Genomic DNA, 15,678 nt, shown 5'->3' with positions numbered 1-15,678 from the left:
ACAGGTTGGTGGAGGTTTCGGCCAGGGGGATTGCAAGAGCACACAAAATGCTGGAGAGATGATTACCATCTGCATGGTTCAGAGAAACTTGTGCTGGAAAACAGTATCAGATGGCTCGCATTGTGCAGCAGCTATTGAAGTCATTTGTGTTGTGGTGTGCAGCAACTTTGGCAACTGGATGATCATGTTTACTGTTTGCCGCAGTTAGGCTGTGGCCATCCATTCGAGTAGAATGTGAGATTGGATAAGAAATTCCAGTGAGTGTGTGACGAAGCAAGCTGGGATATTTTTACTTTCCCTGTTGTTTTGCCATCTGCTTCCTTAAAATTCATACGCGAGTATAATCTGCATTTTCATAAAAGAAAAAGGTTGGCCCTTAGTCTTATAGAATATAACATCAGATCTAATTTTGTGCTTATTTTTATGTACGTAATTGATTTTCTAATTTATTTCAACCATTCCTAGTTAGTATCTTTTGTTATAGGGTGAAATCAGTAATTGTTTCGTAACTTAACTTCTACTGCTGACATATATACAAATATAAATTCTGTGGTAATTATAAACATTTGGGAGATGAAACAATAGCATTCTTAAAGGATCTATTTGGGTCTATTCAAAAACATGTTAGCAAAACCAGTCCTTCATCAATTCCAAAGTAATTAGCAGTTTTGTCAAAAGTATTGCTCATATAACTAAATATGTTAATTTCATCATTTAAACACATAATTCGGCTTAACTCTTGCAGTAGAAGAAACTGTTAATAAGAACAAATTTTTCAGTGTATTCAGTTAATTTAATGAGGTAAGTTTTAAATTGAAATTTCTGTAAATTTAACTTCGAGCAATGTGTAGTTTCAGCACCTATTATTATAAGGATATATAAGGGCCCGATTTTTGGTCCCGAAACAGTCAGTCCACAGCCGAGTTTCAGACAAGAAACCCGAGCTGGTTAGCACAACAACAATGCTTCAACTTAACTGTGAAATAAGTGTTACAAAATTAGTCCGTGTGTTGAAACAATGACAGTGTCTGTTCCATACGTACCTGATTATTCTGAAAGCACTGTGAATTATGTGGTTATGTTTTTTACTGCTCACAGATACTCAACAGTGAACTATTGTAGCAATATGTGGATGTTCGCCTGAAAACTATTAATGAGGCTTATCGAAAGTTAAACAATAGTGTACTGGCCTTATTAAATGTGTAAATGAGGGGTTGTGAAAAGTGAAAGTAAACAAATGTGAAATGCAATTGTGCACCTGTTGGCTACATCATTTACAGTAGACAGTACTGCACTTCCCCCCTTCAGCCAGTATGTCAACACTGACGACAACAAATGAAGAAACAAAGAAGGCAAACTGCCACAACTGGACTGCAGTAGGAGGTGGTGGGTGGATGTTTGGGACTAATCTTGCACCTAGGCCAATCACAAGGGAATGACCCATCAGGTGCAGGATGGAACAGGGATGGACAAGGATATTCTGTATGCTGGGTCAATGGCAGAACACTACTTTGGGGGATGTGGATGGTATTTTGAATAGAATATTCCTCACTTCAGGGCACTGCAATGGGTAATCTGGGCCCTTGTGGAGGATGTGGTTGAATTACTCAAGGCCAGTGTGGCACTGGATGATTAGAGGAGTGCTGGTCAGTATAGGATATTGTCTGCCAGTAAAGGCTATCCCTTCTCTCCCCCTCCATTTCTGCCTTTTCACTTCGCCTTCTCCTTTTCCCCTTCTCACTCTTCCTCCATCTCTTTCCCTCCCTTTCTGCCCCTTCAACTTCACCTTCCTCTCTTTCTGTCCCTCCCCCTCTTCCTATGTCTCTTTCTCCTCTACCCTCCATACTCTTTCACAATTGCTGTACAGCTACAGAGCCATCTGTAAAAAGATCTACCTCTTTCCAGTTACCCCTTTCTTGCGTGGTTCCTGATCCCCTACCCATCTCCATCAGCTCAGGCACCAGCTTTCAATACTCAGGTTGCAATAATAAGTCCTACCATGTCCATAGGAGTGCTTGTCTGGAGGTCTGTGTGGGTGTGTCAGTGGATGTGTGTACTTATGCTAGAAAAGCTTGAAAGCTATTGTGAATGTTGTTTTCTGTTAAGTGTTACTGTGCGCCACACATTGATCCACCACAGGAGAGTGGTTGACTTTCCCTTTTTTATGAATAAATTTGCAATTTTTAAACCTTCAAGTAACTATTTCCACATCTTTAATGCTGACAAACCATTTTGCATAGAGATTGTAATGTTATATCTAGTTTCTTCCACTTAAAAAAAATAGAGAATCAATATTTAACACACTTTATCTACTGCACAAACATACTTACCAAGGAACTGTGGTGTCCTGATGAGATCTATTGGAGGAGGATCAACTGCAGAATAATTTCTGTACAGAACTGTAATATCTGCTGGATTCAGGCTGTTACGAGACAGCATAGATGTCAAGGCTTGGCATGCTTGTGGATACGCTGATGCTCCATTGAGAGCCATAGTGATGGGTGTAACATCATGGTGACTGTGGAAAACACATTAAAGATTTATTAATCTTCACTACCTAATCCACTCTTATTGGTATTACTAAATAAGTAACATCACTTAGAATACTCACTTCTGTTGTGCACATCTTACTATTTCTTGTGAAAGACGCTTCATGTTTGATCCACCTTTTGGTTCTTGAGATAAGACTTGAAGTAATACCTGGCTGTACACATATGTATGCTGACCATGACATACCATTTTCTGAAACAGAAGTTCAATGTATGAAGTTTCCACTTGAAATCCTAGTTGGTATTACAGACAGGCAGGCGCATTACGTATAATGCAATACAATACAATGTCTCTACCTCACAAACCTATGAAGTGACAAAAATGTAACTATGAGTTGCTCTAATTAAAATTACGTAAAAGCAGGTCATCTTTCAAATAAGACCACACTCTGAACAGAAAACAAAACTGAAAATCAGTATCAATAATGACAGGTGGTCATTTATTTTGGAACTGACATACGACTGTATAGAATTACCCGCCTGGATAGCTGTACGTGTTTCAAGTGCCGCTTCTGGGTCAAGAAGGTACACCAGCTCCAGATTGATTTTGTCTGGCAGATTAATGATGAGGGTCAGCGTTTCGGCCGGCCTGGATGTGGCTTTTAGGTAGTTTCCCCAGATTCCAGTAGGTAAATATTAGGCTGGTACCCAAGCCCTGCCTCAGTTACATGATTCAGAAAACTTAAATAACAGAAAACTTAAATAACACTACATGCAGACAGTTGTGGGATACGCAACTCCATCCTTGAGGAGGGAGTTAATGGTGTGGTGACAAGAAGCGTATCCAGCTACCCCTTAAATCAACCATGCCTAATTTGTTAATAACCACACTGACCCAGCACAAATGCCTGTCAAAAACACCAGAAACTTACCAATACAAGGTCTTACAATATAAAATTTCATTCTCCTACTGCTTCACAACAGTTTACAGATGGAGGGCTATTTGTGGCCCACTTTACAACCAAATGATGTCTGCAAACTCTTTTAAATAATTTTCAACAGTAAGAACATGGTCTGAACTACCTAAAAAAAGGATATTTGATTTTGCAATACAAGCATATAAGACCCTTACAAAAATGACAATGCGGGGCTTGAATATGGGTCCATATTAAGTCGGCATGCAAATTAAATCTGAAATCTTATTTTCTACAACTGTTTAATACTCTCCATGGAAGATAAGATCAAAAGTCCTAATGACGAGATTATGAGCTTGATAGAAAAATTGCAAGAACTAGTATTTTTTTTGTTTTTGGTTTCTGAGATCTCTACAGCATTCTGCTCTACAACATTCTTTTCATAAAAAATGAAATGTAATGAGGAAGTAAATAAAAAGAATAGTCTGCTATTTTTTGTGGCTCTGTAATTTGAGGTGATCACATTTGAAATGTGTAATTTTTTGGGTTCTGTTTTATCAAAATTTCTTCCCAAACAATCCCATCAGCAACATCATCTGACCAGCAGTATAGCTTTCCTCCTGACATTCTACAGCAAATTAAAGAAACTGTAAAAATTTAAAGTAGCTTGAAGTAAATGTAAACTTGGGATCCTACAAGAGACCTCTTCTAGCTTTAGTCTCTAATCAGCTTGGGATCCTCTGTGTGTGTGTGTGTGTGTGTGTGTGTGTGTGTGTGTGTGTGTGTGTGTGTGTAAAAAAAATGGGTTCGGAAAGCTGTGATAAAGAATTTCATCTGTGGCTGCTGTTGGCACGGCTATCAAGCAATGGGAATGATGGTTTTCTCACTTTTAAAGGAACCATCAGTGATTAAGCCACCACGCACTATACCAAAACATTTGCACGATTTTTCATGTGTGCACCGATATTCCACATTAGCTGCAAACTATGGTAGCACAAACTATGCTACACCTAAAATGAGAATTGAACTACCACATCAATAGAATTACACAATAAAACAACGTACTAATAATTCTCTGTAACATGAATCCATTAAACAATATATGTATCAGGAAGGCTGCTGTTAACTTCACAAAAGTTTACATACGTGGCAATAATTTTTCAGTTGATTAAAAGACATGCCTCTGACTGCTGGATAGCAATAACACCTGTGACAACAATAAAACATGGCGAGGCCAGAGATGATTATTAATGATTAATCCACTGTGCATTAATTAATTAGTAGCTGTCTGTCTGTCTGTCTGTCTTGAGATCTCAAAAAGACCAGGTGCATATGATAGCTTGTGCAAAGAATGTATGCACACCAAGTATGTGTGTATTATGTAAAGGTTGTAGGTGAAAACATATTCACGACAGTTTTAAAAAGTTGTTTGAATATTCATTTATTAATCCATGAAAGTACATCCTAATAAATGTTTGGACAATCATGAGAACCTACAAGGACACCAGTAATAGGAGGGAAACAATGTCATCACAACGTTGAAGGGGAAGGGGTATAAGAAATGATTTCAAGAAGGGATATAAGAACATTTTTAATTTTTATATCTATGTATTCACAACAAAACCTTCTTGTTCAATTATTTCTTCATCAGCTACGGTGACTGTTCAGATAGCCGAAAACCTTCCTTTATCCGATAATATATTCCAGAAGACTCTTCAAATCATCTAACCCTTACAACAATATTTTCCTTATAGTTTCCAAATCCTTTTCCCAATAAGTCTAGAAAATCGCGATCGTGACAGGACTGTGATCTCCAGAAATTTTACATATAAGTACAATGAAAATAGGAATCCATTATTGGAGACAGACAATGTACTAGTAATTCATTTTTGTTGCATATTTATGGTACATAAGGAAGAAAGATGGAAAAGCCAATTAATAATTACTGGGAATAAGAAAGACCTACACCATCCAAATATACTGGAAATTACAAAATTCTGAATTACAAGAAAATGTGAACAAGACAACATTCAAGGTAGGATCAAGAGTATTGTTGAATTTTATGCATGTGAGAGCAATTTCACCACAATCCCGTCCTTTGTTCACTTTCCCAACCCTTGTAGCAAGCAACAAAGTCCAACCTTGTAATGTGTATTCTTGTAGTGTTCGTTACGTAATAGTACCATAATTACATACCATCTTGTTGCGAGGGAATAAGGGGGGGGGGGGGGGGGGGGGTGATGGTTTCTGTAAGAATTTGAAGTTTTTTACATATTCTAATATTACATGTGTTTGTCAAAAATGGAACCCAACAACAAGCAACAAATAATTATTAGCGATAGTAAATATGAAAATATCGAAGTATCGACAAATTTGCAAATAAGAGACGACAACATAGTAGACCCTCGCATAGTGAGCATAATTTGTTCCAGAGTCTTACATATAATGCGAAACACTCGTTAAGCAGAACAATTGATCCCATACAAATTAATATAAAATACGATAATGCGTTCTATGCAGAAAAAGCACTAAAAGTTTCATCTTATTCCTGACATTTATGCAAAGAAAATTATACATACAATATTATGTACTTTATTATTCAAGAAACATAATTCCTACTTTTTTTCCAGGAAGCTACCTGCAGTCATTTGATTCTGCCAATGTTTCAAAACTTGGCAAAAATCCCACACCGCACTCACATCACATAAATTTCTGCGTGCGTTGCCCCTACTTTATATGGGGTGATTATTTTCAATGTATGATGCAATCGATTCCATGCTTTCAGCATTTCGCTTATTGCGCCAAAAGATTGTTGCTTTGCTGTTACCTCCTCCTCCTCCTCTTCTTCCAGTTCCTCTGAAGAACTCCTCACCACAAGTGCCTGCTGTCAAACACACTGTAACTCCATAAGGTCTTCATCCACTTCTAGTCCATGCTCTTGGCCAAAGATACAATCTCATTGACTACAGGCTCCACAGGTACTGACTCAAATGCCTCAGCCACTTTCAACAACGCACTCCGGCCAGAGCTGCTTCCAAGCTCTGTCACTTGGCAACCCCTTCCCACACCTTTTCGATCGTCTTGACGCAGGCACAGTGCTGAAGTCATATTTCCAAAACTATCTGAGAGTGAGATCGGTAGCTTCAGTCAACTCAAAGTTAAAACTGATGCTACAGTAATCACTTTAAGCAACAGTCCTTTTCCTGACAGTAACAAGTATAAAAGAGTTTTCTCGGTTCCATTTTTAGGTCATATTTCATATAAAATTCGTTGTCACCTGATTAAAAAATATGGTGTCACAGTTGCCTTTCCCACAAACAATAACTTGCAAAAAATCTCATTCACAATCTTAAGTCCACAGTTGCTCCGATACACAATTCAGGAGTGTATAAAATCACTTGTGATACACGTCCCATTTATTATATAGGCCAAACTGGAAGGTCTTTTAGTATCAGATACAAGAAACATTTGTTGGGAAACGAGGCACTAATATACACAATTCCACTTTTACTGATCATCTGCTAATTTCTGGGCACATACCGAAATGCGCTGAAGAAATTTCCATTTTACATAGAGAAAGGGAAGGTCATAGGCTCGATGTACTCGAACAGCTGGAGATTTTCAAGCATATTTCTAAGAATGATGGCCTCATCCTCAATGAACCGTTACAACTATGTAACAAATTTTTTCAATGGTTTAAATCCACTGGTGGCAGAATTTTCATTCCTCTATTTTTTACTGTATTTTCCCTGCTTCTGGTTTCAAAACATTATTTTCTTCTAATCTCATAGATATTTTGCTGCTGAAGTTACCTTCAAGCAATTATTTTCTGGGTTGTAAAGCTGTTCATAAATTTTTTTCTATGTCATTCTGTCCTTTATATAATATTAATTTGTGTAAAGCCTAACAGATGGCTGTATTATACTTAATCTGCTTGACTACTCTCTATTTTCAAAAAGACATTAAGGTATCTCTGTACATTTTGTTTTTAATGGGGTTGCCACAAGTTTTCCCCAGTGAAATTCCCTGATATTTCCTTGATTTCCAGACAAGTTCCAGCATTTTTCCCTGACAAATTTTGAGCTCTAAAGAGTAAGTAAAGACAAAGTTGACAAAAAATGTACGGACTTCTGTATTTCCAAACAGGTGAGTGAAAATAAAAAGCAACCCAAATGGTACATATGTTTCATTAAGCCCACTGATGTTATTTTATTTCAATAAAACGAAACACATTTGGTGAGAAAAATACGCATTTTGTTGGAGTCACAAGACAGAGTTAAAATACCAACCAAACTATAGGTGACTGCCAAAAAAATGTTGGTTCTACTATGTTATTGTCAGTTATTTTCCACTGGGTTATGTCTATTATTTTACAAATATTGTGAGATATTTCTTTCAAGAAATACATTAGTACATAGCGTACAAACTGCCAGCGACTACCACAATTTTCTTCTTCTTACTGTCCATACTTTATAATATATAAACTACTTTCGAAGTGCCAAAATGTATTAGACGCAATAAAATGTCTCTAATGCTGCACTATACAATGTACTTGTGGTGAGACAGTTGCAATTCCTGAAATCCATCGTCCATGGCCTCTGGTCTGCTAAGGAGCACAAAGGTCCTGGGTCCATGGATAAACCAAGAAAATTCACCACATTACACCGCACACAAGCAAACGTGGCCTGCGGGCAGATCGGTCAGACTAGATTCAAAGGGCAGGGCAAGCACATTAGTGGCAAACAATGGGCTTCAGATCATCAAGCCGGATCTGTTAGAGATACCCACAGAAATGGCCTGCAGTTTTGGCCTGTCACGGAAGCCTACTTGTGTGGCCAGCTATTCACAAGTCACAGACATCATGTTGATGAAACGTGACAGCGGGATTAATCCATGCAACAGATAACTTGGGCCAATACTCTGAGAATCAATATGAATGAGGATGGGTAGCAACTCACCGTACAGATGATCGCTAAGCTGCAGACAGGTACATAGAAAAGACAATCACACTCTCGCAACTAAATTTTTGGCCATAAGCTTTGACAGAAAACGAAAGCACACACACAATCACTCAGACACAACTCATGCACATATGACTGCCATGTCCGGCCGCTGCGTCAACGGTCTCTGAGAATCAGATCCAAACAAACCACTCCTAAAGCCTCCCTGGCTCTTGTTGGCAGCTGCTAGGCTGGTGGCAAGAAGCAGCGGCAGCACTGACTGCAAGCTGAGGAGAGTGGTAGAAAATGGAGAATCAGAAACAATGAGGGTGTACAGAAGCAGCGCATGTACTCAGCTACGCCCAGCCAGCGACGATGCACAACATCTCAGTAAACAAAATATTTCATCTACTGAGACAAAAAATGAGATTTTTCCAGTATTTTTTCAAATTTCCCTTATATTTCACTGACACTTGTGAAATTCCCTGGTATTTCCTGATTTCCAGAACTTGTAGCAACCCTGTTTGGTTAATACCTTTTTTTTTTCTTTTCTTTTTTTTCCTCATCTGATTTTTCTATGTTTTATTTTGTAGGCTTTAGCAACATTTCATTCTAATGAAGACACCCCTAGTAGGTGTCAAAACCTAGGTCAATGTACCTATCATTTATGTGCAACCAGTTGGCTGTTTAATCCTATGTTGGGACTAGTATATGGTTGCTGACTAACAGTCATGTTCAAAATTGTAAAAGTCCTTCTTATGTAAGATTCAGATTTTAGTTTCTCTGTTTTTGGGAGCTCTATAAATAAATCTGAGAGACTGGATAGTCCTAGATCTAGGTAAAACTTTCATCTACACAGGCTGCTGACTAAAGTTTCTCTAGTGCACATCGTAGAGTTTAAGTTAAACTCAGATTTTACACTGTCACTGCTTTCAACTAACGTATTTAAACTGAACTCTGTTATGATCACCATCTTTGTCTCGCTTTCTTTATTTCAGCTTATCTAAAAGGCACTGAAATTTTGTGTGAGAAAAGTTTAGTGGCAGAACTTCCTAGAATTCTGTAAACTGATATTGTTACAGCATTCACAACATGTAGCTCTACACAATAAATTTCAGAAATACAGTCTTCATTTACATGGCTGAAACTTTGTTTCACTTTACAGTTTACTGAGGCACCAAAACTGGATATGTTACTATATGACAGGGTTATGTTATTGTTAGGTAGCAAACAAGTTTTCGAAAAACAAGTTTCTTAAGGTTAAATTACTATTCGGTTCTAATTCAAATTTTCTGATATCACTGCATATGTGTCATCTTGGAGTTGTACTTTGTACACTAGGCTGTCAATTTTCTAGAATTTTCAAACATATTTCAATTAAACACCACACTTTCATAGTGTGTTTACTGCACTGTACACAGCATTGTCAACTGTCACTGTGTGTTTATTGTTCGCCTTTGTTTGTGTTGTGCTGTAGTTTGATAGGTGTGTGTGTGTGTGTGTGTGTGTGTGTGTGTGTGTGTGTGTGTGTGTGTGTGTGTGTGTGTTTTGGGGGGCAGAAGGGGGGGGGGGGGGGGAGAGGAAGGGGAATTTTGAGAGCGATATATGTGTTTGTTATTGTTTTAGTGGCTAACATGATGAATGAGTTGTAACAAGATGTATATGCGGACAAGAAAAAAATTGTTTTTTCCTGGTTCATAATACACTTTCCCCAGAACATTTTTCTCCCGTAAAGTGACAATATACTTTTCCCTTGGAGATGTCCATAAGTTTTGTACACAGTCATAGAACTTCCCGGTGTTTTAGGAAAGGAAATCCAGCAACAACTATGTTTTGGAAAGATCTTTGATGCATGGAAACATTTACAATGCACATTTTCGTATAACGAAATTATAAACATGAATTCCACCAGGTACAGCACGGTAGCTTCCAAGGCACTGAAATCAAGATTGCTATGCATTTTTGTCAGCCAATCTTGACTGATATCACGTGATCTAGTCAGTCAACAACAGTAGATATTCAGAGTGTAGGATACATGATGTTCTCAGCCAATAGCAACATCACTCTTAAGTAATGTAAACACAAAATAGGAAAAGTTTAGTGACAGAACTTCCTTGAATTCTGTAAATTGATATTGTTACAGCATTCACATCATGTAGCTCTACAAAATTTATTTACATACAGTACAGCTACAACAAAAAGTAAGCTTTCGCATATAATATTGGTCGTCAAAATGACCTCTCCCGAGTGTGTGGTTAGGTGGGATCATAAGAGCATAGCTGAGTATTTCTGAAAAGCACGATTATAAATTTCACTTCAGCGCACTGAACATTTCTTGCATTACCTGGCTCAGTACATGTTTCATCGAGCACTTTGACTTTCGCATATAAAAACCAGTTACGAGTGAAATTGCTCAAGAACTCACTTTGCACTTTTTTCAAGGATAATTATACTTCTTGCTCTAGTTACTGCATAATTTGTAATCTATGAGAGAACTAAAATAAATATGAAATACTAACCTTGAAGCTTAGTCTTTTCTAGTGTGCCAGAAAAATTTTAAATAATGGCAAAAATGGCTGGTCCTCTGGGCATGAAATTTTAAGTGGCTGGTCCTCAAAGTGTTAGGTTTTGAATGAGAGGCAGAAGCTCCATGACATAACAAATACATCGCACATTCTCACAAGAAACATAATTCATCTTGCGTAGAGGGAAATTTGCTTTGAAAGTAACACTTCTCAAACCTTCATTCTCAATATTTTCCTGCAATCTGTTGGAAATGTGAACAGTTATGATGTCACACTCATCAAAAGCAGTTTTTTGTTACTAAGTATTACAGTGTCTTCACGCTAAAGCCTTCGTCACTTTTTGCTGATAACACACTTGTGTGTGCACTGTGTTCTGTTGTTATAAATGCAGCATTTTCTTTGTGACTTAAGTTTTACTTTAGTGTCTTTCTCTCATTAATGTTTTATTGCTATAGTATTATTCTGCAGCAGCTGGCTAAAGTAAAAGTCTTTGTTAGAGTATCAGTTCTTACCAGACAAAATTACAAAAATTTAACTGAAAACTAAAACAATGAAAAAATTCCTATATTCTTCTTCCAACTGTATACACCTTGTAATATTACAAGAAAACTTTCACATACAAAAAGCCCTTGCAATGAACACGGAAGCTTTTCCCTGAGCAGACCCCACCACAGACAATAACACATACACACTCACAAACAAATATCAAAATGCATATAGACAACACAACACAAACAAAAGACAGTGAAAAATACACAGTGGTAGTTGGCATTATTCAGCGAGGTGCGTGGTAACTCAACTGCTCAACTGTAGCAGGAACTAACTGGGTCATGTGGACAGTCACATTTGAATTCCGAGTAGCATGTATTGTTACCTCAAAGTATGAGCATAATGTGATCATCAAATTTGTCACAGAAAATAGTTTCATGGGAGGCTACAGCAACATGCTGTTAACATAATTAATTTTACTGACAATGAGAATGGGGAAAGTGTGATACTGCTGACAGGTGGCAAAGGAAGCTGCATGCAAATGTTAGCAGGCAGAAGATAAGTAAGTCAATAATGTGTGAGTTATGGAAGGAGGGGCACGATGCCAACTAGTTTTAATATTATTTTCCGTTTCTTCCTCCGTCAAAGTAACTTTCCTCTAGTAGTTATCATGTATTGTTTGGTGTGATACAGGGCTTTTCAAGTCTTGTAATTTCGAACAGTTAATGCTAATTTCAAAGTGGCGGAAGCAATTTAGTGGTTAGCATTTTTGGGTTGTAATGCCGAGGTCTCGGGTTTGAGTCCCAACGACGATTTTTATTTATTTATTTATTTATTTTTGGAAAGGTCTGGAAGTTTGTCCACCCAGCCTTGTGATGACACCTGAAAAACTACTTCAATATATAACCAACAAAATAATACACCCAAGTCAGCAAAGATACATTACATCAAAAGGCTTGCACCAGCTAAGGTCACACACAACGTTTATTTATTAGCAGCAAAATAATTAGGTGAGTGGCACAGTATTCAAGTATCTGCCCCAAAGCAGAACAAGTAAAATACACACAAAAATATTTCACTGGTAATGTAGATAAATTTATTATATTATTATTATTATTATTATTATTATTAGACAACAATTTATGTGACTGCTACATCATGCAGAAACACAGAGAAAATAATTAAAAATGTGTAGAGACAAGAAAAGTTTAACTTCCAGCATTCAATATGAAACACCAACCTTTTCCTCTCTAGTCCACTGACAAAATTTTGCAAGAAAATGGTTCCCTACCTACAACCACCACACCATCTAGACCTAAGTCTTGTCCAACTTATCCTTTGTTGCAATGTGGCAAACACTTTGCTCATGCTTTTTTCCGTTAAATGTCGCGTGTGTCATCTTGCCTGGTGCAAGGCTTTTGACATAACGTTACTTTGGCGACTTGCTTGTCATATCCGCTGCTTTTATGTTTATGTCGCTTTTCAACTGCCCTCATAAGCCTAAATAAACTTTCTTCCAGACCTCCCTACCACAGGAAATTTGAAGTGGCCACAGAGAACCAAATCCATTACTTTGGCAATAACAGCAAAAATACCTAGTCAAATAAATATTTTGTTGTTGATGTAGATAAATGTATTATTAGATAACAATTTCTGTGATTTCTACATCACATAGAAATGGACAGAAAAAAAAATTAAAAATATGTAAAGACAAGGAAGATCAAATAGTCAGTTTAATTTCACCACTACGAAATTAAGTTTTTACTGTTGTGAAATTAGAAGATTTGAAAGGCCTTATACCATTCCAAAAATGAGTCTCATCCATAACTGAAGCAGCAGATGGAAGATCTCCAGGCACCACTGCAGGAAATACACCGATACAGATACTGCCAGCTAAGCATCATGTGCAGCAAAGATGAGTTGTACTGTATGTTCTGGTTCTAAACAGGCACTTCATTCAGTGGTGTGTACAGGTGTGTAGTGTGTGATGGTGCTTCACTTGTAATAGTAATGAAATGTACACTATTGCTATCTCCCTGCCCTAATTTGCTGGTGTAAACACGATGAAGCTGCCACCATGGCCAGATTAGCAGCTTAGTTTGCCAAATAATAATAATATACACAGCAAACACTTACAACAAACACAGAGAAACTGAAGAGTTCAACTGAAATGTGTTTGAAAATGCCAAAAATTAGACATCCTCATGTGTGACATATACGAAATAAGATCACAAAATTGAAGAATGGTCACATAAATATTTTGTGGATGAGTTACATTTACTTAGGATTCTTCCAGTGCATCTCAGCTCCACACCTGTTTTTCTAGTTTTTGTGGTCATTTTACATTAGGTCGATTGGACAGATACTCCTACATGTAAACGAATGATACTGTTCCCAATTATTTTTCATCGATCAGTTCTGGGTGTTTTTGCCTATTCATGGATAATATGTCACATTTATTCAGGTTGAGAGTCAGCTGAAAATCTCTGCACCAAGCACTGATAATACCTAAGAAAGGAAAAAATCTCCTAAATGAAACTATAACCAAACTAGAAGGGGGAAAAAAACCATTATTCATGTCATGTACTTTATTTAATGTTATTTAAATGAAGTATAGTGGCTGTTACTGTAGCATACGCTTGTAATGTACAAGATATGTTTTTTCTATGCTTATGCACTTCTCAACATTAATTTATTTCCCATGGCATTATCATTCCATAATTGGCTCTGCGATATAAGAAATTCATAAAAGAACAGATATTTTCTAAAAATGCATGCCTACCTCCTCATGTTGTTAGTTTGGAAACATGTTTTCTGGTGATTTGAAGTTCTTGGTCAGTATAATGTAAATATGCATTCTTTAGTAACACTATAACACTAAGTAAAAGAGTGAGCATGCTTTTACATTATTGTTTCACATACAAAACACTGCTGTGTATCAAATCGAATATCTGACTCATTGCTCTTTATTACACTATAAAATGCTAAACTACACAAAAGGTAGAACAAATTACAATTGCTTAGTGTGAGCAAATTCTGCTACCATGTGGCACATACGTGTAGTTCAGTTTTAACCAGACTTTGCACATGTCAATCCTTTTTCCACTGCATAAGGGAGAAACTGAAAAATTTTAGAATGAAATGGGCCTAAAAACAAATTTAATTTGCTTTTATTTGACAGCTACTTTCTCTGGTTTTGCAAGTTGAATGCTATATAATTTGCTCAAATAATTTGTTAATTATCACCATTTAAAGTTTTTGTGTGCACCAAAAATTAATCTTACTAAAGAACATTTCTGGCCTTTGATTTTGAATCATCGTTAAAGACTAAACCATGTGAAGATCAGCTTGGAAATGCATTTGGTAATGAAGCCCCATCTAAGGCAACAATTTGTAACTGAAATAATGAATCAAAAGTAATGAATTATTGAAGGATGTCCAATAAATGCTGTCACTGATGAAAATGCTTCTATAGTTCGAGCAAAGCTTGAAATGATTGAAGGACATCTTACAGATTTATTCAGGCAACATCAGGCATTTGTACGAGTCAAATTCAAAACATTTTACACAATAATTGGGCATGAGAAAATTGTTTTCCAAGGATTCCACATAAACTTACTCCCAATCAGAAAAAACAACGTATTGATTGGTGCATAAAATCTCGGAAAAAATTCCAAGGTGGTGCTTCAAGTTTGGTTTGGAATGCCGTTACTGGTGATGAATCTTGGATTTATTGTTATGATCCAGAAAAGTCGACTTAAATAGGTCTTTCTAACTGAACCAAAGCCTACATAATTTTGATGAATTCACAATGCTGGTAAGAAGATCCCTCCCCGCCCCCCCCCCCCCACTCCCAAAAAGGGGGGAGGGCATACAGCTACTATAGCATTAGAAGACAGTTGTGCTGTTACAGCCAATTGGTACACAAATATCTGTTTAGCACAAATTTTTAAGAAAGTCTGAGAAAAGTTCCCAAAAATAAAAATTATTTTACATCACAACAAGGCGTTGTCAAACAGTAAAACTAACTACTGAGTATCTGGATGCCCTAAATGTCAGCAATATGGACCCTCCACCATACAGCATGGACCTAGCACCATATGATTTCCTTTTATTTCCAAAAATTAAAGGCAAAGTGCCTGGAATAACTTCTTTGTCATCTGATGAAGCTGTGGAACATTATAAGAACCTGGTTTCTGAAGAGCCTCAGGAAGCTTGGCATCACTCCTTTAACCCTAGCATTACCAACGTATTTTTTGTTACATGTAATACCAACGGGGGGGCCTCAAAGGCCCATAAAGAATACCACAATGTATTTTAT

General features: G+C 37.1%; 1 protein-coding gene across 3 annotated transcripts in view; it reads right to left on the bottom strand.

The window, feature by feature from the left end:
• Positions 1-15,678, bottom strand: part of LOC124796284 (negative elongation factor D) — a 192,341-nt gene that overhangs the window by 101,856 nt on the left and 74,807 nt on the right. For all 3 annotated transcript variants that reach the window (XM_047260402.1, XM_047260401.1, XM_047260403.1), the window contains exons 9-10: positions 2,612-2,742; positions 2,331-2,518 (exon numbers count right to left, since the gene is read on the bottom strand). In XM_047260402.1, the coding sequence (XP_047116358.1) occupies positions 2,331-2,518; positions 2,612-2,742 (319 nt within the window). The remainder of the gene's footprint in view (positions 1-2,330; positions 2,519-2,611; positions 2,743-15,678) is intronic.

The sequence above is a fragment of the Schistocerca piceifrons genome, chromosome 4 (assembly GCF_021461385.2).
Source record: "Schistocerca piceifrons isolate TAMUIC-IGC-003096 chromosome 4, iqSchPice1.1, whole genome shotgun sequence".
In the NCBI taxonomy this organism is placed as follows: Eukaryota; Metazoa; Arthropoda; class Insecta; order Orthoptera; family Acrididae; genus Schistocerca; species Schistocerca piceifrons.
Note: the sequence above shows the minus strand (reverse complement) of the source record. Positions and strands in the feature narration are given on the sequence as shown.